This window comes from Lytechinus pictus, chromosome 1, assembly GCF_037042905.1.
Source record: "Lytechinus pictus isolate F3 Inbred chromosome 1, Lp3.0, whole genome shotgun sequence".
NCBI classification, from domain to species: domain Eukaryota; kingdom Metazoa; phylum Echinodermata; class Echinoidea; order Temnopleuroida; family Toxopneustidae; genus Lytechinus; species Lytechinus pictus.
This window is the reverse complement of record NC_087245.1, coordinates 32822936-32849894: the sequence shown is the minus strand read 5'-3', so window position 1 is coordinate 32849894 and position 26959 is coordinate 32822936. Positions and strand designations below refer to the sequence as shown.

The following is a 26959-nucleotide window of genomic DNA, read 5'->3' as shown; positions in this document are numbered from 1 at the left end:
ATCTAGAATAATAGGTCCATTGTAACGCAATGTGATTAAACCAGCACACAATAGCGGGACATTTAAAAAGCTGATGGGACGTACGAGATAGGAATGTAAGCCGTACATACAATGAATGAATTTAATACACAGCGGATACGTCGTGTTCAAAATAAAAAGACATCTTCTTTTTCCTGATATTTCTGCGTATTTGAGGAATAATCAATAATGGATACCGGAATTGATTTCGGATATGATTTCAAAGATTGATGATAACGACCACGGTAAGTGAAACGAGTATCTAAATGTGCAAAGAATGTTTAAAACTTTGGGAATGGTTCAGAGAAATAGCTGTTTGCCAATGACGAGTAAAGCACCAATGGCGCCGAAGCAAACTTAATCAATGGCGTTTCGCAAAATTAACCAGCATTGATTTTACTTTAAAAATCTGATCCGCAAGGTCCTTTTTATCACCTGTTTCTGAACTCTAATAAATTGCACCAAAAATCATTATTTAGAGCTACAAAAAGTGCAAAATAAAGTGACCGGAAACACTAGAGCAATTATTACCATATGCTTACATGTATTGCGTTCATCGGCAAGAGTTCCATGCCCATGGGTCCCATCCATTAGATAAAAATTGAAGAAAAAAAAACGTTTGGAAAAAGGCTTTTAAAATCATCTAACATGCCTAGTAATATACATTTTTACCTTTATAACGATGAAAAGTTTGATAATACCAAAATTCATTTACTTATTCCGTCATATTTGTGTGTTTATTCAAGAGGGGATTTGTTGAAGTGTTTTTCAAATATTTCATTCATTTTGACAAGAAATTAAATGTTTGATTCAATTCATTTATTTCCATCAAGATAAAATAATTTCATACATCTTTACAACAAGTTAATCGAAAGGAATTAGACAATATCTTTTCAAGAGATATAATGATAGTACATGAAGTACATGTTTTCCAATCTTCTGTAGTCCCTTTCATATTTTGTCTACATATTTTGAATTTTGTAATCATATTTTCATTTTAAGGCATCTTTAGTTTAATCTAGTGTTATGTATTCTGATGATCATTTCCAACAAGCAAATTATATGCATTTCATGATACTCCTACTAAAGATATTTGTTTTAATTTTAAGGCAATTCCATAAACGATCAACCTTTTTTGTACGTCCGATTCCCATTTTCTGTCATGGTCCTTTGATAACATTACATACCCGGTACATGTACTGTCAAAAGAACAAGAAATCAGAGACAGAAAATTTCATGAAGGTCCCACGTAGGGGGTCTGATGTATACCCAGTTGTTGTGTGTCCGGACAGGTTGTGTGTCCGGACGATCAATTTTAGAAAGTCATTTGGAACAAAATAAAGAACAAAATAGAAGATGATTACAAGTATTGAATTCATATTTTTAGTGTAATCCAGAGACAAAAAAGAAGGCTTCAAAAATATAAAGTTAAAAAATATAAAGGTCATTTTGCCTCCGACGAAGATTCTGCTAGGATCGAAAGCTTAGGCCCCTTTTGACTTTCTAATTTACTCCATTGGCTCTCTTTTATTAGATAAGCAGTTTTCAGCAGCTTCTTTTTGCCAAAAATATAAAGTGTCCGGACACCCGACCCCCCATCCTACATATTTTATGGAACTGACCTTTAGAATCCTAACAATATTTGATTTTACTGTGAAGCCCCCACCCAAAAAATAAAAAAAAGATTTATGTCAGACGATATAAGGGAATTGTATGGTTCTAATATTTTTTTGGGAAGAAACTGAAGTTTATACCAAAGACCATTACTTTGTACACTGTTTTACAAAGGATATGTATATGGTTGTTCCAGGACAGTTTATCATCTGTAAGAATACCTATAAACATTTAGTACAGTAAACCCTCTCTATTTTCATATTTCTATATTCTATACTTCAACATTAACATTAATGTTGGTGGTTCGAGTGCCAAACAATACATTACATGTTTTTTATTAGTTTATTTACTTCCATCCAAGAACTTATTTTCCCAAGTTGATAATTTTGTGCCTTAATAAATTTGCGGGAACCGAGTCATTACAGAAAATACTTGTATCTCTGGCGAACAGAATAAATTGCAAATTTTGAGTGGAATATGGTAAATCAGTAATATAAAGTAAAAGAGGATGGAAACTTGTGGCACGCCATATTCAATTTCTTCTAGTGCCATTAATTACTGTTAATTGCTTACGGTAAGAGAGATAGCTAGTAAAGAGTCATAGTGGGGTGCCCCTTCGACCATATGATAGTCTATTTTTTTTTTAATTGAATGATCTATAACATCAAAGGCGTTAGTTAATATAAAAATAGTTAATGCAAATTTCTTTTTTCTTTATTGCATCATTGATTTCATGAATTAGATCAAGTATTACTGTCGCTGTTGAGTGACCATGCCTTAATCCAAATTGATTTTTAGGTACAATATTGCGTTTGTCTAAAAAAATCCTCTAATCTTTAAAATAAAATTTTTCTACTATTTTGGAAAAATTGGTAATACGGATATTGGCCGAAAATCATTATATGTATTCCCTTTCATATGAATAGGTGTAACACGTGCAACTATAATTTTTGGTTGGAAGACACCATTACTAAACGCAACCATTTTAAAATAAATAATAAGGGTTCACTTCTAACATAAAATAGTTTTTTACAACTTTGATATATAAATTTATATAGTTTATGCCGGAGTTGGTATCATTTTTCATTTCATGTAATATTGATATTATTTTACCTTTGGTTGTAAGTTGAAGAAAAATAGAGTGATTATTTGACATTTTTGGATAAGTGTCAAAGGAGATATTATTTGTAGAATTTATATTTTGATTTTTGCAATTTCAGTCAAACACTAAACACAAAGTCATTAATAGAATATGAGCAATACTCTTTACTTTATTTGTGATAATTTCATCTCCAACTTGGAGAGAATCTACATTATTATGTTCTTAACAATTTTTTTTATTCAAAAGATCATTTATAATTCTCCATGTTGGTTTAATACTTCCATTTGTGTAATAAAAAAAAATATATAATTCTCTTTAAGCTTGTCTAAGCTTATTTGTAACACAATTCTGAAATCTCCTATAAGCTGCTTTAAAGACATTAGTTGGATTATATATGTATTTGCTACAGTTGTCGTTTTTTTATACAAAGTTTGCGTAGATCCTGTGTTAACTATGGACTCCTGTTCCTCCTATTGCAATTAAAAGATTTTATTAGAAAACATTCATTATGATTATTTTGAAATGTATCCAAAAATGTCCTGTACATCTCGTTAACGTCCTAATTTACTATGAATTTCCATTCAGTGTTATTCAATTTCGAAAAAAAAAGGATTGCATATTTGATAATGTAAAAACTGCTCTTATATTTTAAGGGGATCCCATTTTCATTATGAAAATTTTGGAAAAGTTGAAGAAAAAAACAGTAATGTGATCACTTATATCGTTCAAAAGTATATCTGACTCAAAATAAGATGCAACGTTTCGTAAGCTGTACTTTCAGTTATACATGTTGGGGAATTAAGAATAGGTCCCTAACAAAACTTCGGCAAATGATCAACGAAGTTATTTATTTCTAATTTTTCAAATACCGATTTTAGTTAGATCATAATGAGTCAGAAAGAAGAGAGAGGATCGAGGGCATTTGTGTTCCAGATCATCGTGACTTAGCCATGAACCAGAATAGCCGGTGGTTGAGTCGCTGCCCGGAAAGCAGGAGATGACAGGTTCGAATCCCACTGGTTCCAATTTTTTTCTGACTTATGATTTTCATTACAGATCGAGCATGCGATCTTAAACACATAGGAGTAATGCCGAAAAAATGTTATCAAATTATGATTTCCTCCTATTAAAGTCTCTTTATTCACTAATATTTAGGACACCCATAATAAAAGAGTTAAAGAATTAATACTGGCCTAATTCAGGGTAAAAGTAATTTCGTCAAGAAGCTGTTCATTAATTTGACCTAGTGGTCAAATTAATCCAATTGCAATCCTGTACAAAAGTCAACGAGGTGTTAGCATGCAGTCAGATATTCATTCGTTTAAAATTGTTTGTGAAATGCGTAATGCCGTTTGAAATACTAAGAATTGCATATCAAGTAAAAGCATATCATCTCATCTCTCAAAAAAATGACGTGATAATTTAAGTATTCATGTTCTGATGGTAAAGCTAGGAAGTTGTGACTTCCAGCAACGACCATCTCTTTTTGCAATGATGTAATTCCTGTACACTGTATGTAGTTGACTACTTGAACACTTGCATGTAAATATATAAATAGGTAGATACATAGATAGACAGATAGAGCGATAGATAGATAAAATAGGTAGATAAATAAATCGATAAATCTAGAATGGAAGTTATTAAAAAAATAAAATAAGAAAAGTTAAAATATAAAAAAAAGTTTTAGGATTAGGATAAAAAAAAATTTGGGTATGTTTATGGCCGACTGATTAAGAGATTTAGTGAATTCTTAGTACTTGCTTTGTGTTGTTTAGCCATTTCAATATTTGTTTCTTTTGTAGATGGCAGAGGACATTCCTGGGATCACTATACTGATAGTTCAAGGGACCTGAGATGCGTTTATGACGTTTTATCAGACAAGTCTTGCTTTATCCGACAGTTACCTATAAGGAACTCAGTTCAACTGTTCTTCTCAGCCAATCAACATCAAGGAAAGTTGTCAGAACTGACTACTTGTCGGACAACAAATGTTGATGAAACGCTCCCTAGGCCGGGGAGAGTTCCATTAACATTTGTCTTCCGATTGGTTGTCAGATTTGACAACTTTCCTAGCATTTGATTGGCTGAGATGCAATGTTACTATGGTAACCGCCGGATACAACAGGATTTGTCGGAGAAAACACCCGACAAGTCCTTCCAAGGAACGCTGAGGGCAATACTTCCAGCCAAAGAAAAGGACGCATCGTGAAAAGATGCATGGCATTCCAGTGGGAGTTTGAAGTACACTCAGCATGCTCAGTAAGGGTAAGAATCTTCCATCTACAATTTGCAAAGAATAATACTCATGAAGTCAGTAGAAATCATTATAATATGCTGACAGTTCTTGTCGTGGTAAGTACTTAAAATAGTGGTAATATAACTACATGGGGGGGGGGGGGGAGGCTCGGCTAATTTAGTTAACAAATCACAGACTTGCCCAGGGAAAGTGAGATAATGTATACTTGCCATGTGAGGCAGTATAGGAGGAGTAATCAGACTATTGCATACCATTTCACGGCAGTAAAATAAATTTTTACCTATTTTGTATTAGTTATTTTTGACAAGATTTGTTCCTGGGTAATCAACCTAATGGTACGGCATTCTTCATGGAAACTAACACTTGAGAGTTATTAGTTTCCGTCCGATTCCGTGAGATCGTAACTTCATGTATTGATTGGATGGCTTAGCCAACTAAACATGCGATTCAAAATTTGTTTTACATTTATATCTTTGAAGGGTTGGTCACCTTTGTGACCAGCATCGTCCTGGCTTCTGTTTGTCATAACCCGACGGTGAAGCCCGCCCTCAAGTATGTCGTGATGGTCTGATGTCCGAAGGGCAGCGGAGAAGGCCAAGAAGGAGATTGATAAGGAGAAGGCCAAGACAAAAGCTGCAACCCAGAAAAAATCACCTTCAGGAGAAGAAACAGAAGGCAGCCGCATCTAAGAAGACAAAAGCAGCACCAAAGACAGTGAAGAAGCCGGTAAAGAAGACTACTGAGAAGAAAAAGAAGAAAAGACACCAACGAAGAAAAGTCGTCGACATCCAAGAAGGCGACCAAGAGGTCAGTAGCAGTGAAGTCGGTTGTACATGTACGTCCTACAGGATCAAGATTGAATTCCATACCCACATGCTGAGACTCTTTATCATTGGACCGTCTTTGACTTTGGTAAGTGAAAATGATGATATTAGAAATAGTGAGGTGGTGATGTGAGCATAGTGATGTTGCCGCTGCACTCTTTATATGTTGGGCAAATACTGTCCGCACAACAATTGATCTAACTCTGGGTAGTTTTCAACCAATACTGTGTAGTTTTCACCCAAAGCACACATTATTGGTTTAAAACTACCCATAATTGGATAAAGTTTTAACCAATTGTGGTGTGGACAGTATGTTGCCCAACATTTTTGAAAGTGTGCCGCTGCTGCTGCTGATGACAATGATGATAATGATGATGGTGGCGATGGTGATGCATGATGATGAGGATGGTGATGAGAATGATTATACAGTAGATAATGATGGTGATGATAATAATGATGAGGAGGATGATAGTAGAGATATTGATAATGTATATAGAAACAAGTATGAAATGTAAGCCCCTTTTAACTAACAAAAATTCATACAGAAAATGCTGGAGATGTTTAGCTTGTTAACTTTGGTGTGTTTCATTTCATGTCCTCAAATCTAGAGGATGTAAACAGTCTAAACGTTTTGTTTACATTTGGTTTAAATGTCCATTCGAGTAGAAAAGTTATTAATAAAAAGTTACAATACATCAGTTTTATTTCCATATACATGTACTAAAACTACCCCAAAAGAGAGAGAAATATCCGGCACTGTCAGTTTGCGTTTTCACCATTTTCCCTGGCCATGATGTGAAAAATCATCAGTTATGCTCAAACAAATTTTCTGCGTGCTTTAAAAAGTGGAAAGTGTCCATTCAAGCGTAATATTCTGTCAAAAAATATACTTTCATAATTATGAAAAATGAAACCAAAGTCCAAAAGTATTTGTGAAAAGAATAATCCCCGGCTTGTATTTTCTTCTTTTTTTTCGGGGACTTTTTTTAAGTGAATTTTTTTTTAATTCATACGCACTGTACGTACAACAAAGCAAAATGAGAAATGAGACTCTGCAGGAATAAAATATTCCTAACTCGGCTATCAAAAATATGATAAATTATATATGTAGTTGCAAAGGGTGATCAATCCTGCATGAATTATTACGAATCATAAATGTTTTTATGCATGTTTTCAGACTTTGCTATAGATCATTGAAGTGTAGCGCGCAACATTTAAAGTTGAAAGGACATAACTTATTTCATTGTTTTCTTCCGAGAGATGAGATGATATGCTTGAATTTGATATGAAATTCTTAGCATTTTCAATTGGTATTACGCATTTCTTAAACGATTTTAGATTTTTTTGGGTGACTTTTGGTGCAATTGAATTCATTTTTTCATATTTCATATCCTGTCGAAATGAATAGGCCTACATCATAAAAAACGAAAAGAAAGTACGTGTTCATAGCTTTTGTTTTGCACCATTTTCCAAATGTTCCAAACGATTTTAAACAAATGGGCATCGGACTGCTGTTGCTTCATTGACTTTTGTACAGGGGTATTGATTAATTTTTCACACTTCACTATATTTTTTACAATTCATTTCCTGTGAAAATATATACAAAATGGAAAGGATCATAATTTTATTATAAAATGTAAGCATATCATCTCATCTCTTGGAAAAATAAGAAGTAGGTCATGATCATTGAAGCATTGAAAATAACGCTGCAATGATCACAGAAAGGTATAAAAATATGCATTAATGAATTGTGATAATCCATGCGTGACTGATCACAATTTGCAACTAGGTGCAAAACAGAGGCTATACTCTTCCCTTTCATATTACACACATTTTATTAGATTTTATGATAGCTATGTTGGGGGTAATCTATTTTACTTCCAGCGTAGTTCATCCACTCATTTTGCAGTGTATTGTACACAATTGTCAACATTACATAACATTTGTCATTGGTATAATCATTCAGAGAATATGATATACACGAGGCACTAGCGTACCTACGGGGGGGGGGGGGGCAGGGGGGCAGGGGGCAGTCTGCCCCCCCTGACGAGCCACAACCCATGCAAAGGACGTATCCCTGCCCCCCCCCTGACGAGCTTGAAAGACCTTTTTTGCCCCCCTGACGAGCTTGAAGACCTTTATTGCCCCCTCTGACGAGCTTGAAGACCTTTTTTTTTTTTTTTTTTTTTTTTAATTTGTTTTTGCTTGTCAAATTTTTTTCTGGTACAAAATCCTTTATTTGTGATTGAAGATCTTTTTTTTTTCCTTGTCAAATTTTTTGGCGGACGGTTTTGCCCCCTGTGCAAAATCCTAGGTACGCCACTGACACGAGGGAATCGTCATAAGCTCTAAGAGCTTTAGAACGATGTCCAAATAGTAAAGCCCCCTAAAAAATATACAATGATTTGTGATGATGATGATGACGATGATGATGTTGCTTAGTTTCTCCATTTTGTCTCTTGTGTCCCAGATTGCTAGCTCACTACAAACAACCTACAACCGTGTCAGTTCAAGAGGAGGAAGAGACTGATAGCCGCTTAAATGAAGAGAAGTAAAAACTTCACATGCATCGTATGCTGAATCTAGAAGAACTAGTATGCATGGATATCACTAAATGTCTACAATACTCATAAGGTATGGTATCTTCAAACAGTTTCGTGTCATGAAAGAAAAAAAAACATTTTGAAATTAGCTCTTGAGCAACCTTTTCCACATTATAGGCTTATACCTCTTTCCTTGTTTTATTGGATAGGTGGTCAATTAAATGTGTTTTTTTAAGAAGATGTCATATAAGCTTGTCTGGTGTACTCATCTGCGATATGCAACTCTAATAAGGCGAAATAACTAGGCGACATGACTTGTGGTTACGCATATTTTGCAATTGGGAAAGCTTCTGTTACTTTGTCCGTTTTGAACGGAATGTCTATCGTTTGACCCGTTGCCAAATACCAAATATGACTGAATACTTTGTTATTATTCTTGAAATTAGACAACGAGCCTAATCTAAACCAATTATAAACAGTTATGCTCATCACGGTGATAAAAAATATCCTTGTTTATCTGCTCAAGCGCAAATTGTAATAACAAAATGGCATACTTAATAATCATAACTCAATAGCTTAATAATCACTGAAGAAATGCAGAAGAACTGCTCCGGAACTGCTGTGCAATCATAAGTTTGTAATCCGAAAGAAAGTCATCCTGCTAAACTAAAGAACAAAGAAAAAATTCCTTATTATGATCGACACATAATGAAATATTTTCAAGTATACCATTACCAATGTTTACATAAATTTAAGTTAGCTATTAATTAAAATTTGTTTCGCTTCTCGACAGATAATACAGGAAGAATCAGTGGCGTAATGGGCTAAACATTTTGAGGGGACCAGATATGTTGTATCGGGCCGAAATTTCGAAATTTCTTTTTATTGAAAAACTCAAATTTTGTGATAGATTGTGAGATTATTCATTCAGACAATTCATACTTCACCCTTCTCTCTTTCCCTTTTTCTTTTTCTTTTTCTTTTGTTTTCTTGGTCGTGATTTTATTATTTTTATATATTTATTCATTTTTAATCCATTTTTTATTTATTTTTTACTTATTATTATTTGCTTATTTTTTATTTTCATTATTATTATTATTATTATTATTTTTTTTTTTTTTTTTGGGGGGGGGGGGCTGGGGTTCAATGGCCACAAGCCCCCTATTTGTACGCCAGGGGAATGAAGAGATAGTGATATGTATTAGTCATAGCCCAAGATTCAGGGCTAATAGCAAAAACGCATTTAAATGTTGCATATTGTTGTTATTATTATTAAATGATTTTCTGTACTTCTATTCTATGATTGTAGATACCAGTGGTAAATACAGTACTTTTCCCGAGATGCCCGTGTCAAACCAAGCTGAAATTGGTTATCCGAATGGGTCTCTCTTGTTATCGAGAACTCTTTGGCCCCATCAAGATTGAAGTACCATTGTATGATGGCTTCTAGACATCGTAGATCATCAGGGAGAAGTTCGATCGAGAATCTGATGTGGTCTACATGTATGAAGCAGTCATCATCAAGGTAAGATTTTATTATTCTTGGCAATCATGGTTACTTATCTGGTTTTAAGTAACTGACAACGACAAAATTTTGCTTTAATCCCTGGAAATTGATGGGGCTTAGAAGAGGAGGGAGTTAGCTTCTAAAAAAAGTTGAAGGTATAGTCCTCTCCTGTTTTACACTCACTCTTTGAAATGTTGTTTCATCCTTCAATTCGATGATGATGTACTCCCATTTTTTACATATAATTTTGCTGCCTCCAATGGGACCTTTTTTTCTCGCCTGCATAGCAAAGTATGCACGATTTTTTTCCTACGGTAGCGATGACGACGGCCACGGCGTCATCAACATTTTGTTTTTAAAATGTAATCAAAGCTTTAAAAGTTTTAGGACCTATTTCATGTATCTTGGGCATTAGTGTGATGAAGTGGTACTTATTATTTGGCATGCGTTTCACATCACATGATCAAGAGCAAAACAGGATATGAAAAAAAAATAACCATGGTGCAGATTCAAATTTTAAAGATCATTTTGAAATTCTAAGTCGCTATTCCTTAAAATTTAATTTCAATGATTATCGTTACAGCACATTGATGGTTATAATTTCGGGTCGAAATTCCAAGGTCAAATGTCATTTGGGGTCACTAAACTGTTGTCAATTACAAAATCTTAATCAAAGGCTAGGATTTGGATTTTTAAACATACGTCAATCCTTCTTTAGATTTTGAATATGATGGTTATCAGGTATCAACAGTTACATGAGTATACTCTTAGGTCATTTGGTCAAGGTCAAAGGCCATTTTAGATTAGTTAACTTTTATTGTCTGAGAACTATAAATTTTATCGCAAATTTACGTAATGTTTCTATCTGCAGCAAGCACAGAGTGACTTCCACGAGAGCAACGCTCGGAAATCTACAGGGTTCAAGCCCAACAGCAAGCAAAGAATATGGAACTCGAATGCGAAGGAGTGGCCATGCTGGAGGATGTACTCACCAACTCCGATCAAAGGTCAAGATAGTGCTTGGAAATACGCCAGCAGGGCCAGAGGTAAGTTGTGCAATATTTGACGAAAAAATATAATCTACTAAATTTTCAGTTGAACAGATTTTGACCAGTTTGAATTCTTTGATTTCATTTGCCTTCCGATCGCTGGAAGATTATTACTTTCGGCAAAGAATGGAAAGAAATAAACAAGGAAAAAACACGAAACGATTCTGTATGATTGAATTGTCAACACTCCTGACTGCATTGTAAAGTTCCTGAAAATAGAGTAATGGACCCGACTTCCGTCCTAACTATCACCATCTGAACCCCATTTTACATGGACTATTTCAGACCAGCTTTTACTGGGGAGGGTTTCGATTTGACCCTTCCCCTCAATATCTCGGCCGCTGATTGCGTGATTGCCACGAAAATTTGCATGCGCGTAGAGCCGGATATAAATTACAAGACCGTACAGTAAAAAAAAAATTAATATTTGTTTTAAAGGGGAATCCAGCCTTGGCCATAAAATTTTGTGTTGGGAAGGAGAAAAATAGATTAAACAGAATGGTGAAAGTTTGAAAGAAATCGGACAAACAATAAGAAAGTTATAGCTGCTTTAAAATTGAGATCACTAATAGTATGTAGATTTCAAATTGGCAACTGGGTAAGTAAATTATGACAAGGGGCAAGGACAACTTTCCCATAGGCCATGTACTTTATTATCAGGATTTGTGGTTTTCTGCTAAGTACCCATTCCCCTGGGGCAGTAATCTAAATATAACCCAGGTAGTATATTGTTTAATGTCCTCATGAAAGAAAAATATGATTTGAAATAAAACTTTTGGGAAAAATGACATTTTAGCCATAATATGTATTGGAGTACTTGGAAGAGTAGTCCTTGCCTTACATCACTATGACATCCCATATGCGGCCAATTTGAAGTCTCCATGGGTATAGTGATTACCAATATTTACAACTTTTAAAAATTCATAACTTTCTTGTTGTTTGTCCAATATTGTTCAAACTTTCACCTATCAACTTGTCTGAATTTTCTTTTTCTTATAAAAACAAGTTTTTATTTGGGTTGGATTCCCCTTTAAAGCATAACTTTAGTTTAATTAATTTCCACTAAGAAGGTAATTTCACAATTAACATTTCATTCCTGGATTATATTATTATGTACCCCAAAACGACTGGTTTATTTCCAATTCGCCCACTCGCCACATGGTCTACTTTTAGGTAGTCAAATGCCATTCCGTCTGATAACCAGTTGGTCCAATAGCCATTTAGTCCATATACCATTTGGTCTAATTAAACTAAAGTGTTAATTGTGCAAAATGAATGAAAAGAAAATGGGTATTAGACCAGCTGGTTATTAGACGAAATGGTAATAGACGAACTGGTGATTAGACGAAGTGATGATTGGACCAACTGGTTATTGGACCGAATGGTTGTTAGACGAAATGTTGAAGGACGGAACGGCATTAGACTAAATGAGGGTAGACCATGTGGTGAGTGGACGATTTGGCAATTTACCAAACGACTGTGATGTGAAGGATATATTAAAAATGTGTTTAATTTGATAAATTTACGGTACTGGTACAACTGCAAAATTTGATTTATTTCATCTTTACATCCGTGTCACAGACACATTACGATGAATGTTTTTTTTTTAAGAAATGTTTTTTTTTTGTTCTTTCACTTTACACCTTCAGTAATCCCAACATGGACATGCCCGCTATCTAATGTTAACCATCTTCAAAGAGAGATATTCTACCGGAGAGAAGGACATGACACCAATCTTGAAAGTTTCACTTACATGGAATGCCTGGCGTGAGGATTTATTTACGTGGGATATAGGATCAAACACTACCTACTGCCAATGGTGATGACTGCCAGGAATGGGAAAAGTTTTGTGCGTAAAAGGAATCTCATCACGGCCATTCAGCGAGAAGATGCATTTGTTCATCCATAAATTGTATCCTGATATGTAAAAGCTGTATTTATTTGGTGTTTTTAACCAGAGTTGATAACCTCCTTTTTTTTTGGGGGGGGGGGTCTCGCCTGCATTGCAGAAAAAACGCGTAGGCGCTTTTGGATAACAATGTATTTTTTCCCCCATCATTTTGACAAATATTCATTCAAATTAAATGAAACTTTTTTTAGATGGATATTGCTTATAGAGAATGGTATGAAATTAAACATAAGTTTCTTAGCCAGGGTCAAAGGTCGTTGAAGTTCATGAATATACGATAATTATCAAATGAATTTTCGTTCTCTCTTTGAAAAAAAATATTGAACTTACATGGAGGTATTTTCAAAGTCAGCACTGTTGCTACATTGCATTGTGTATTGCAGGTGATTTGATTTAATTAATCGGTTTTATTGAATCACAAACAAAAAACGTGTGTAACTTTTAAACATGTGCAACATTTTAAAACCTTTTTTTCTTAACTTTTGTTAGTGCAGGCGAGACAGCCAGGGGTGACCTATTTGTTTAGGAAATTTCCCCAATGTCAATCAATTAAATGGGAACCAAATGTCGGTTATCATTCAGAGCATATTGCATTATCAAATAGGCCCTATGTTAATTTTAATGCATTTGCTATTCATGAATGCTCTTTTACGATTTTAAGATGAAATTTGTGTAGCTCCAAGGAGCAGGTCCAAGCTATCATCTTATCGCTTTGCTGATGGTATAAAGTATCTGAATTACCTTTTTTTTTAAATCAATGGATGCGTACTGTGTAGGACATGGTTACTAATCTGTGCGTAAGGATAGAAATGGTTTGCGTATTGTGTAGGCCTCGAGCTCAGATGGTGATAGGTGTTATTGCTCCTCCGACAGTAATTGCTCCGGGCTTTATTTCGTCTCAGATATATTTAGGTTAGGATAATAGGGTTGCAATAGGGTTTTATTTTAGGTTTAGGGTTATGTTAAGGGTATAGTTAGTTTTAAATCCAGGTTGAAGTTAGTCGGTCGATTAGCGTGTGGAATTCATATCGGGGCAATAAGTTGTCGGAGCAAATGTCATGAAAACTTTGTAGTATAGTGTATGTTTTATCTTGATGAATAGCATTTGGGTTTATTTTGTGTTGACTATATTCTGCAAAAGTGGATCCAAAGGTTTTCCAGAGTTTTCCCCTATTGTGTTTTATCTCTGGTTTTTTACCCTGGACCTACTTGTCGCAGAATTGTCGAACACAAAGAACCCACCTCCCCCCTTAAAAAAATACTTTGCATACTGGAACTTATTTTTCTATAGGAAAAGTTATTACACACAAAAAAAGTTTAGAATATGCATATTTTCGATTTCAATTTCTATCCATTTCAATTGATAAATTGGAGATAAATGGTAATGCATTTCAAATTACGGTAAATGTTGTACATCAATCTCAGTTTAATTTGAACTTTTTGAATTAATTTGTATTTTTTAGGCCAGCAGCAAGCAAAGTTCGTTATTAGCAAATTAAATCAAATCGATTCCTTTTCATTTAATATGATAGAATGATTTTAGCATCATCTTCATACAAGATGGAATTTAATAATTCGGAATCAAATTAAATCCCTAACGAATTCCGTAACTCAAGTTTGACTAAACGATGGAAATTGAGATTAGCATTATTGGAAAGCTTCATTATTCCTCTTTGCAATGAAGGGCCATCTGTTTTGATTATGTAATCATGGAATGTGCAGTTACCCTGATATGGGGCAAAGTCAGATGTGAAATGTTGCAAATTTGACTTGTTTTCTACACAAAGTCTCCATTTCATTTGAATATATTTTTTTTAATTTACCCCGGGTGATTTAGTATTAGCGTGAAATACAAGCTTAAAAATCCTGAATTTCAAGAAGCAAAGAAACTAACTTCTCAATGTCGTTTAAAAACAAATGACAGATTGTTAATGCTGGCAGGGTCCAACATTGTCTCGAACATACTCAAATACATTATGCAATGAGATGAGATTAAGAATACACTATGTGTGCACACATTCCAGCTTTTTTTTTTTTTACATGAATGCAAATTTAATAGGACAGTGCACATTTCATTGTTATCTTAAGATAGAAAAGAACAGACCACCGCAAAGAGGAATAAATTCACTTTTTAATTATACCAGATTTACATTATGATGATGGAGGTAATAAGTTTATTACCTCTCTTGCATCTTCAGTTTCAGGACTTTCTTGAGGGGGTTCATTCATGTAACTCCCCTCATAATGAAGTTCCAAAGATTGTGAAGTAGTAGACGGTGGTAGGTTAAATCAAGTGTTGTTTGGGTTTTTAAGAACAAAAAACAGTCATTGGCATTTCTTACCTAATTCTGTGCATTTCTATTTTTCTGTGGGCTATGTAATCAACATCGATTGCCTACATTTGCCTAATTTCAATCTATGGAAGCGAAGAAACAAGTTTTAGTTGAAACACACAAATTGCAATGATTTTTCTATTAATGAAATCAAAATTTTCGAACTTACAAAATGTTGCACAACTTCGGAACCCTGTGTGTGGGTGATCTGAGAAGTTGTTAGAAACTTACAAAGATGGTAATGAAGTGATGTGCCGTTAAGGTCAAATTTCAAAGGTCACGAAGGTCATTATTTGACATTTTAGAAGTTAGGTGTGTAATATATTCCTGCTCTGGTAATGTTGGAGGCATAGATTTTGACTCGGTAGTATTATGCAATCATGTTTTCTCTTCGACTAAGAATCGGCCAGGTGTCGTAAAAATTGCCTTTATTTCATAAGATTTATTTTTATTTTTAGAAAGTTTAAAACACTAGCAATACAATTCCGGGAAGTGTTTCACAAATTGATAATTCTGACTTAAAGTCGTGCTTAATATAAATGCTAATTTGACATCTCATGGTTTGCGTAGTCTCAAGAGCGCGTTCTTTGAGCGTGATTCCACCAATACAGTCCATTATTTTCCACTTAAGTGGATGTATTTGACAAATTTTGATGTCTTAAATCTTTGTGAAACACCCCCGTCTCTTAATCCACATGTAATGTCAGATAGCTTGGACCTGTCCTTAAGTGTACCATTGTATTTATTATGTACTTACTTTGTATTCATGATTTTATTTTTTGTTCATTCTTGAAAAAAATGTAAGACCAGCAGCCGAGAAGACTCATTCAAGTTGGAGGACCATAGCAGTTGACCTATTTGATCGATGGAGTAATCCTGACACCTTACAAACATGGTTTTCTGTCTGATTTGAGCTGGGGTCTTCCTACCAGAATCACACAATTGGTGACATCACTACCAAGAGATCTATTTTTCGGTGTGCGGAGAGGGGCACTGGACACTGTTGTGCATGGTATACAGCTTCTATAATGTAAGTGCTTTATTTCTGATTTCAATGTTATTTTGTGTAGCCGAGAGTCTGCAAGACAATGCCATTGGTTTTCCAGAAATTATCAATCTGAGGGTAAAATTACTGTAGAAAGTATTTTGCAGCCTTTTCACACACATTGGCTTTTAATCCGCGTTTTACTTCAAATGCCTTTAAAAATTTATGATATTTTCTTTCGAATCAAATTCTTTTAATGAAAATCTATCAAAAACAATATTCCCGAGGGCAAGTTCGATAACACTGTGGGGACTTGTATAAAATCCCATCGCTCTTTCCCAATCCCCTATCCCCTTTTTCTTTCTCATTATCCCCACCCTCCTCCCCTCATGTTCCACTCTCCACTCTCCTTTCACCTTGAAAATACTTGCATTATCTGTTGATCCATTGATTGTTGTCTTTCTTTTTATACCTCCCTGTACTATCTGTTCTAGCTGCTGGTCTAATCATATCTTTGTTTCACATTGTTTCAACATGATATCTGACATGACTGATTTGAAAATGTGCTAAAAAGACAAAAGTATTTAACAAGGAAATTAGTATATATTTACATTAAAAAAATTGCAGAGCCGCCATGATATAGAGCAGTGCAAATTATTTTGCAATAAATCTGTTCCACTTTTCTGTACATATTAACTTTTGGACACATTAATTTAAGTTAATTATTCAAACTTTTGGTCCTATCCCCATTCACCATAAACCTAAATGTTTGTGAGAATGCCGAGTGTGTATCCATCATGTAAACACATAATGCGAGAGATTTTGCCGGACCGGCATTGGGTGATAATGATATTGTGATGAAGGTGGCTTCTCAATATCGGTTTGTCTGCCCAAAACCGTTGTCTTTTACTGGCCTACTCGAATTTGGATAAACAAAACCAGGAAACAAAAATTAACCCATTTTTACGAGGATTGTGTGCTTCAATTGTATTTCCACAATGTGTAAAGTAAAGGGAAAAAATATTCCATCAATCACTGCATTACAAATAAGTCTGGGATCTAGTCTTCGAAGTGCAATGTCAGATTTTGATTTCTCTCTTGCCAGCAAGTGATATTTGCTTTTCAAGCCATTATGCAAGAGCCTTGCCCACTGTAGAGTTTCTAGTTGACCCCTATCGATTTGTATTGGACCTCTTGTACGTTTGTAGATGGAGCAGTTAGCCAAGACGCCTTTTTGGGCTTGGTGCATGGCAGTGATCAAGGTCGATCAAGAACCGGTTTGCACTCCAAAGAGGAGATTCGAGGAACTGTTGATATGTGTTAATTTGCTCTCTTCTGGTAACATGTTTCAATTGCATGTGACTTTATGTATTTGGTGTTTGAAAATCCGGTTATGTTGTGAAAGTCCTCGAGTAGCCTACTCTCTGATCAAGAGGAATGTGTTCTTTTCATATTTGATTTCCAGAGCTCTTCAAAACATCATGTAAGTTGGATATTGTCTATTAGAAAGTGAAATTCTGGTATTTTATGAGGAATCTGTGCGTCTGAATCTCTTACTCATACGTGGCGCCTTTAAGTGGATATTTTGGTCGACATTACATCATTCTGATCTGCAAGGCTCTTGCTATCTATATTGGATTTGACTCTTTCGTGTATCCATATTTTGGTCTGTGAGTGAGGCAGTGATCCACTGGATTGTCAACCTACTGAACTCTCTGTTCGTCGTGTTCAAGCATTGCATCGTCTGGTAGTTTTTCCTCCGAGAACATTTTAAGTCATATCCTGTATGAAAAAATTGCATTTATTCACTTAGCAGAATTCAAGAGGGATTGCCGTATTTGGGAAGGCATTTGGTGGAAGTTTGCATGATCTGCAGTTGTTTTTCAAATCTACATCTCTCTACTGGGCTTCAAAAAATTGATTCGGTCCGAACCAGAGCTGTGTCTTGGTTCTAGTCGGGTTTTACCTACTGTGGTTGTAGAAGATTGTGACATTGCCTACCGGAAGGAGCCGGAGTGGATGACTCTTCAAGATCTGACTATGGTGATCAATGTGATCGAGAGGCTTGTAATTCTTTAAACAGCCTCATCAGCATCCTCACATGGTGTTCTTATCCTCAAGGAATCTTGATTATTCGAGACCTTACCATGGTGATCAAAGAAAGAGGACTGTTGTACCTTGAATAGCCTCAGCAGGATTCTCACAGGGACTCTGTTGTAGGGCCGGACCAGAGGGCGCTCTAGTCTATAGTTCCCTAGTTTTAATGTCTCGGCGTACGTTTGAAGATAAGGAATGTAATCGCATGACTTCCTCTAGTAAATTAATTGCTACAACGGACTCTGACGTCCAGTCTGGAACGAGTTTTTGACATTCCATTTGGTGCTGTCTGTTCTTCTGAAAGATTGTTACTGTTGTCACTGGCCTTTTGCCTAAAGAAATGGATTCCCACATCGAGTCTGGAATGAGCAGTGGAAATTTGTATTTGGTGCCGTTGTTGAGATTCCTTTTGGCGGAAGAAAGTGTTTCCACTTCCATTCTGGAAGGAGTTTTAGAGTTTCTCGGTGTTGAATGTTGACATTGCGCTTCACTACTAGGGAACATACAATTGTACTGTAATGATTGATGGCGCATTGTGGGATATAAAGTGCACTTCCTCAGGACGAGCCTATCTTGAGGGTTCGACCTGTTAGATCTAGATTCACATATCATGTCATTCCGACTGCTTTTAGCTCTATCTCTCAAAATTGTGTGGAAGAAGTGATGGATACATACGCAATCCGAAACATTTGGTCATTGTATAATGGTGAATAAATTAAATTACCTTGACGGGGAAACATAGACAACAAAGAGGGAAAAAAAGAAAAAAAAACATCAAGTTTATTTCAAAATACTTGATCTAAAATGCAGTGTTCATTGAAGTTCATAGAACACAATTGTTTTATGTATAGAAAAAACGGTGCATTTATTTGCAAAATATGTGTTATACATCCCATCTGTTCAGGCTACTGCTCATTTGAAAAGAATAGGCACCCCCCCCGAAAAATAAAAATGAAATAAAATCAAATCAAATTAAACTAAATTAAACTAAATCAAATTAATTGAATTAGATTGAAATCAAATAAAAAAATAAATGAAATACAATAAAAATGAAATAAACAAAAATTAAAAAGACAATGATGAAATGATACGATTGATTATTAATTAGCAATTTAAAAAAATGATTATTCATAATACGGTTTAATTAAATTAGAACATTTTCATATCAGTCATGTATTTAAATGTTGAAATGATGTGAAACGAAGGAAGATTTGCAGATATGGGGAGCATTTCATGAGATTTGTCAGTGATTATCACCAACTAATTTGCTATTGACCAATCAGATACAGTGATTCATTAGCTCATAACTCTGTTGGTGAAAGTCACTGACAAAAATCTCCATGAACTGTTCCCTTGGATGGATAGTACAGGGAGGTATGGAGAGAGAGAACAATCAATGGATTAACTGGTAAACTTGTAAGGAGAAGAGGGGGAATAGAGGGGAGGGGTTGGTAGTGAGGTGGTGGCTTTGTTCAAGGGTGAATAACTAGAATACAAAGGAGATTAACATATTGATTCATATGGTAATTGGTATTGTCTTGCATACTCTCGACTACACAAAGTGTCATTGAGATTGAACTTATAAAGCACCTACGTTGAAGATGCAGTAGACCGTGCATGGCAGTGTCCAGTGCCCTGCTCTGCACACTTAAAAAATAGGACTCTTTGTTAGTCTGCCATGTATTGTGTGATTCTGTCAGGAAGACCTCGGCTCAGATAAGGCTGTTGGCCAGTTTGTGAGTGTTAGGGTTTGCTTCATTGAATCAAGGTCGGTTGCTATGGTAACTCTAACTTGGATGAGTCTTCTCGACTGCTGGTCATTTTTTTTTAATATTTTTTTTTTGCGTATAATTTGAAATAAATACCTTGGAATATAAATTTTCATGTCTTTCGCTTGTATTTGAGTATCTGTTTTCATCCGTGGTGATCTCCCCGTCCCTCTTGTTTATCTATTGTGATCTCCCCACCCCCTTATCTTTTATGATTATCCCCAACCCCTTTATCTATTATGACCTCCCGCCCTTCTTTTTTTATTGTGATAGTCCTGCCCCCTTTATCTATTATGACCCCCGCCCCTCTTTTTTTATATGTGATCTCCCCGCCCCTTTGTTATCTATTGTGATCTCCCCGCCCCCATGTGCAAGCCAGAGCTGACATTGTTTCTGATATCTGTAGCATTTATGTTTGTCATTTGTCGCTTTTTTTAAGCACACAAATATTTTTAAGGTAATGTTAAGTTTGCGAAGGGTTTCTTTCAAAATTGGTAAAATGCTAAAATATAAGAATTTCATCTTATTCAGTACTTACAAGGATAATGTCAGATTTTGGCTTGCAGTAGGTTAGGTTTGATCCCCTTCCCCCATTGAGAACTGCACATTGATACGAAAGGGGGGTAGGGTGAATTACAACAAATCTTATTGCCACCAAGGAAAGTCAATTATTCTCTTTAGAAAATGTTTTTTTTACCTAATGTAACTGTTTGATCATTTGCTAAAAATTTTTAATTTTCTTTAATTGGAATCCTTTGTATGGATTTAAAATCAATAAAATAAACTTATATGACAGGTTAGCCACCATGTCCTCTTGGTTGGTAATTTTTATGTGGTTCTAAAAAAATTGTTTCCTTTCTTTATGTGCAAGTCTCAATGGGTCATTCTGCCCCTCCCCCCTTCCATCCCATATTCAGGACGAGGTAAAATGTTGCAAAGTGGATTGAAATCTAACGCCAAATTTTCCTCCTTTAAAAAAATTGAGATGTAAAATAACATGGCAGCTATTTCTGGGCTGTTTCGTGAGATTAAATTATTCAATATATTTCCAAAATAATAAACACCAATAATAGCAACTTCGGTCAGTTTCAAAGATTTTTTTTGCTCAATGCAAAATAGAAATTAAAGGTAAAACGTTTATTGACCCACTTTGCATCATTCCAAGTTTATATTCATTTAAGAATAGAGGTATTTCGGGGTTTATTTACAGAGTGAACTTCATGTAATGCAATTTTGTTGAATGATTTTGATTTTTGATTGCATTTTGAATTTAAAGATTATTTTTTGACAATGTGCTGCATGGTTTTTTTACATACAATTTGAATTCTTGAATAATTATCAGAGAATTTCAAAGAGGCACAATATAAGAATTAAAAAAAGCAAAAATATGCATATTGTATCAAAATTGCCAAAGCTAAAGAATACAGGGCCTCCGTCTAGGTAGGATAAAATTATTTTCCACAATGTTTCTTACATCCATCATAAGAGGTTTTGAATCTGAAGATAACTGAAAGTTTAAAAAAAAGATTATTTTTTGCTGAATTGTGTTGATCGATCGGGTTTCATTTATTTGCATTCCATGAAGTTCACTCTTTTTTCTTCATGCAAGGGAGAGGCGGAAGAGAGAGAGAAAGGAAGATGGAGACGGAGAGGAAAGTAGGAACAGAAATAAAGAGAGGGGGAGAGCGAGACGGAGACGATAGAGAGGAAGAAATAAAGGAAAAGAAAAAAAAAGGGTTGTCACAGAGAAGGTAAATAGGATGATGAGATAGTCTGACAAAGGATCAGTGGGTTAAAATAAATGTGATTGAGAAAGAAGCTGGAAAAATCAGGAGCGAGTTCGAGATAGCCCGGATGTGAAAAGGGTTAGATGGGAAGAACTAATTATCATTTTTTTAAAGGATAAAAGAATGACGTTTTTTCGTTATTTGAAATTGTCGAAAATAAAATGATTGAATTATTAAGAATGGTGTTGAGAGGAGAGTTCTTAAAGAAACGAAAAGAGTGATGGGGAGGCTAATTGATGTCAAGAAAGAAAGTTGGGAAGATTAACAACGAAGTAATTGGTGCATGAATGCAACTTAATAGGGACAAGCAAAGAAAATGAATGAGAGAGAGGGGGGAGATGGGAGAGATGGGGAATAGGATACTCTACAAGAAAAAATATTAAGCAATACAAAGAAAAGAAAACAAAGAACAAAGTTTTGTATATGGAAACACACAAAAATTATGAGCTTGAGAAAGAGAGCGAAAGAGAACAAGATTGAGCGATACAGAGCAAGATGGGGGGGGGGGAGAGGGGGTGGGGGGGAATGCGGGGTGGGGGTGAGAGTGACCGTAACGAGAATAAATACAATCAGCCAAAAGAAGGGTGTAACATGATTATTTACTCATCTTGATAAAATAGTGATATGGATCATTATCATATGAAATTTTGACTGTATTTGATTTTAGCTAACATACAATTTTTACCAACAACCGGTTCTAATGCCTAGTTCTGTTAACCGGTCATGGTTTGAGATGATATGAGAGTTGTTTATTAAATAAAGTCGGAGAATTAACATGAAGCGCTTAGAAACATTTGTATTAAGCGCTATATAAATATTGTATATTATAATCATTATAAATAACAAGGATCCAAATCACTATTTTATAAAACATTATACACATAGATTAGCAAAGGCATTATGAATTACGACATTCCAAATTCACATGGAGTATTCAACAGTTGTATATCTTTATAAAGGTTATATGGGTTGTTTTACAATCAGGATAGGTATCACAGCCGTCTCATTTGACACAAAAATTAAAATAATAAAATTCTTCTTAATTTTGTGTGTGTTGTAACATGTAAAATGGTATTTCTTTTACCTTTTGAGACATACACGATCACTAATATATATTTTTGTAGGGGTTCATAAAAAAAAAAATTAGATGTTATATGCCAATTGCTTAATTTTTCGCATACGACACTTTTGGACAAAAATGGATTTGACACCAGTGGAATGGGTACTGTCTGAAAAATAAATGAAAGTGGGCAAAGTGAACATTCTAAGATAATGTTGCATAATAATACACAAGTTTTCTTGACAAAAAACATTATCAATCAAGAAATGTATCACTAAGCTTAAAAATGCCGAATTCGGAGAGAACATTTGGACGGAATTGGCACCCCATTTTTTTAGTTAATAGTCGGGTAAAAAATAAATTTCTGTAGCTTTTGAGAATTTATAGGCTTATAAACAATTTAAGAAATAATAGAGATGCGCTGGTTCGAAACAAGGAAAAAACGAATTTGATACAGTAATTTTGGCCCTAAAATGCCAGGTATGGTCAATTTTCGGAAGTCAACGTGAAGTGTAGTGTCTTTTTCTGTATTTTGCAGTGTCCAATAGCTTATCTTTTATGATGCACAAGACTTTTTATGATATACCCTGATTGCACTAACAGCCCACAAAGGAAACATAAGTCCGCACTCCACAGCATATCCGGTGGAAGTAGATTGGCCCAATTGTCATTTTCGTTAATTCTACTCGCAATATGTAAAACTAAAAACGAAATCATAAAAATAGGAAACACAGAAAATTATCAATAAGTAACAATATAAAGATTTGACCATCTTGACCCTTTACTTTCAGTGTATGCCTAGTTTTGTTATTTTTTGTAATACCTGAAGCAGTTCCGGAGGGGAAGGATGAAAGTTTTTGGCGGAAACCTAAGCCGTACACATGGAGAGACACGTCATATTTTTCTAAAAGAAACTCTAATGCAAGGAACTCGAGCTACCATCACGGCATTTGCATTTCAACGGTGAAATTGGAGGATAATTTTGTGAACAAATTGGTGAATTGAAATTAAATTTTCAAAAGAAAAGTGCAAGCTTCCGCACAATCCTCGGACCGGGATGGAGAAGGAAGGGGACAATTGCCTCTTCCCCTTATTAATGTTGTCTATGACCCTATGGTCTTATCCCACATTCAATATTATACATGTACGTATTGACATGGACCTACTACAACGGTATGGGAAATTATCCTGTCCCACCTATTTCAATCGGCTATGCTGCGGAGTTAGGTTTCCTTCATAATATTGAAAGCATCATATTTTTCTTTAAAAAAATTACGGTAGCAATTTTTACCTTTAACCTACAAGTGCTGTAGAGTGTTTTCAGAATCTCATAAAAATCACAGGAGTGAAGCGATTGAGAGAAAAAAAGGGTAGAATTTTCACCCCAAGCTTCATTTTTTTGTGCATTTACTTTGGTATTATAAAGGTTATGATTTACATCATCCCCTCTTTTCTTTTCTCTTTTGCAAGTAAAGCCATAAAATATATTTTTTTAAGATCACGAAGAAGAGTGTAGTTGCCACATGCGTGGAGGGTAAACGAAATTTGGTTGACCTGCTTTTACCATGATTTTCGTCCTATAATAGGGTGTTTTCGCAATCGCGACGGGGACGAATTCTAGAACTTAAAAAATCTGTTGTCAAAAGCCCTTCATGATAAAGCAGTCTTTGTCGAAAATCGGTGAATCAAAATAGCAGTTTCGTCCTGGACTATAGACAGCGACATATTTGCAATTTTTCGTCAGCTCCGAATCTTACGACGATCAGCTGTCCCGGTCGGTTCGCCAATTTTCGACAAAGACCTCTCAGATGTTCATTGCGATTTGACGTGCATTTTCAATAGTTTTTTTAAGTTATAGAATTCGTTCCCGTATCGATTGCAAAAACTCGCTACTGTTGCATGCATTCAACGGGAACGTTCCCGTCATGTAACGTATAGTCCTCCTGGGGCCCGTCCCCGGGGGGGCCACTTCCATTCACGAATGGATACCATGCGCGACCATGGGGTCTCGAAAAGCACCCTAAACACGTAATTTCCATATTCTGAAAATGCACCCCTTAACAAGTATTGGCGTGTGAAACCATACCCTTAACAAGTATTGGAAACAAAACGACACTCTTGGCAAATATTCCCTGAAATGAACCCCTAAACAAGTACAGGAATGTTTTATTGTTACGGGTCCTTCGGTCGTCGGCTTTACCTTATTTGGTTTAGGTACGACCCCACCTTCTACACCTCGCGCAAATCGGACTCTAAACACGAAGTGTTGGGGCAAAATGGACATCCTTTATAAAACATTTTAATTTTGTTTTATCATTCCCGCAAATTCGACCCTAAACACGTAATTTTCCTGGCGAAATAGACACCCTTTTTTCATTATTTTTGTGTTTTTGACACCCTTATCACGTTACGTACGTAACGTGCCCTATCGTGAAAAGGACATCCTTTTTACGTGTTTTTTTGGTCGCGCATGGTATCCACTCGTCAATGTAAGTGGCCCCCCCGGGGGCCCGTCTTACAATGAGTTGCGATTGATCCATCGCAACTATGGAAAGCCAGCAAAGTCAACTTATGAAATGCATGTTTGTTCAAAAATTGTTTTAGATATGACTGTATATCCATAAAGTCATTGATTTCTTGACAATTTGGTGTGTTTTCATTTGTTAACAAAGGACATTTTGCAAATTTCCTGTAGAAGAAATTATGACACCGATGGATTTCCATAGAGTTACGATTGATTGGATCGATCGTAACTCTTTGTAAGACGGGGCCCTGCTCTGGCCGGAGGAGGACATGCAGGAGACCATCTGGATCCTTGATCACAACACCAATCACCATGCTGAGATTTTTTTATCCAGTGAACTTTTCACACCGTTGTATCAGCTTGGTATATTCGTCGAAAGCAGTCCATGCATCCACATCCCTCACAGGGTAAAACTGGGTCCTCTCCAGTGGCAAATCGAATTGGACGGTCAACGATGATGTTGCACACCATCCCATTGTAAGATAATCACACGAGGGTGACTTCCAAGTAACATTCTTCTATTCACCTTACTCGCCAACCTCTCCTGATGAAAATGATATGTTCCCTTCCTCGCTGTCCAGGCCACAAATCGAATTGGACGGCAACAATGATGTAAGACACCCATCCCATTGTAAAATAATCACATGCGGATGACTTCCAAGCAACATTCTCTTACTCACAATCATCTCCTAATGAAAATAATGTTCCCTTCCTCGCTGACCAGGCCACACGGACGGTGATTATGACAATACTCGAGGCTAAGCCTATTCCACTTCAAGTTTGTGGCTCATGATGCATGAAGTGGTCACTGATCGTTGGCCACCATGTCTTTGTCGACACCGGGTTGATTCTTGTGCTGTTAGAAACCAAACAAAAAAGGAAAAATAAAACAAGTGAAACCGTCTTATATCTACATGTGTCTTTTCTTTCTACGTCATCCAACAAAATACCAGACCAAGAACCCGTCTCGTAAAGAGTTGCAACTATCATGACTATGGAATTCATTACGGCAACTACCATGGTAACAGGGCTCAGCAACCAATCACCATCAAGGTTAACATCGTAGTTACAATAATTGTTAAGTTAGTTAATAGTTGTGATACTTTGATCTTTTTTAATCTGTTGTATCTCGTATCAATATAAACATCAAAGGACCTCTGCAAGTCATAGTCGGCAATTTAGTGAGATTTTGGTCCATCGATGGGGGACGAACGGGGGACCGAAACGACCCTCTCCCATAGGCGCTCGTCGCCAATGCCTGAAATCAATTAATAGGTATTGATGTACATTACTGAATATAACTCATACCTGTATTTGTACATTGTTATTTCTATTGTCCCCCCCCCCCGTCCTCTCTCCATCCTTCTGCGTCTCGAAATAGTTTACTAGATAGATGGCACATAATAAATGTTGTGCTTATTATTACTATTATTATTCTATTGTAGAATATCCTCATATGTTTCGTAGAGTTTTGAATACATATACATTTCAACTTGCCAAACTCACTGTAAAAATAGGGTGATGAAACCAACACCAGTTAGTCTCCCAGAGGACCACGTTCTATGGTGTAAAAATGACACC

At 35.7% G+C, this 26959-nt stretch overlaps 1 protein-coding gene and 1 long non-coding RNA gene across 3 annotated transcripts in view; one reads left to right on the top strand and one right to left on the bottom strand.

The window, feature by feature from the left end:
* LOC135154471 (uncharacterized) lies at positions 1–20088 on the top strand. Of its 2 annotated transcripts, XM_064100630.1 has the most exons (8): positions 1–263; positions 3613–3738; positions 4537–4999; positions 5471–5903; positions 8286–8449; positions 9668–9883; positions 10737–10911; positions 12564–20088. In XM_064100630.1, the coding sequence occupies exons 6-8, from the start codon at positions 9860–9862 to the stop codon at positions 12683–12685; spliced, it is 321 nt and encodes a 106-aa protein (XP_063956700.1). In that variant the 5' UTR covers positions 1–263; positions 3613–3738; positions 4537–4999; positions 5471–5903; positions 8286–8449; positions 9668–9859; the 3' UTR covers positions 12686–20088. The 2 variants fall into 2 exon arrangements, 1 of the variants encoding a protein (XP_063956700.1); XR_010293840.1 differs by lacking the exon at positions 3613–3738 and having other exon boundaries at positions 12564–12660.
* The window catches only part of LOC129261159 (uncharacterized), a 14256-nt gene continuing 6541 nt past the window's right edge, over positions 19245–26959 (bottom strand). The window contains exon 3 of the long non-coding RNA XR_010293841.1: positions 19245–26234. This is a non-coding gene — a long non-coding RNA (uncharacterized LOC129261159). The remainder of the gene's footprint in view (positions 26235–26959) is intronic.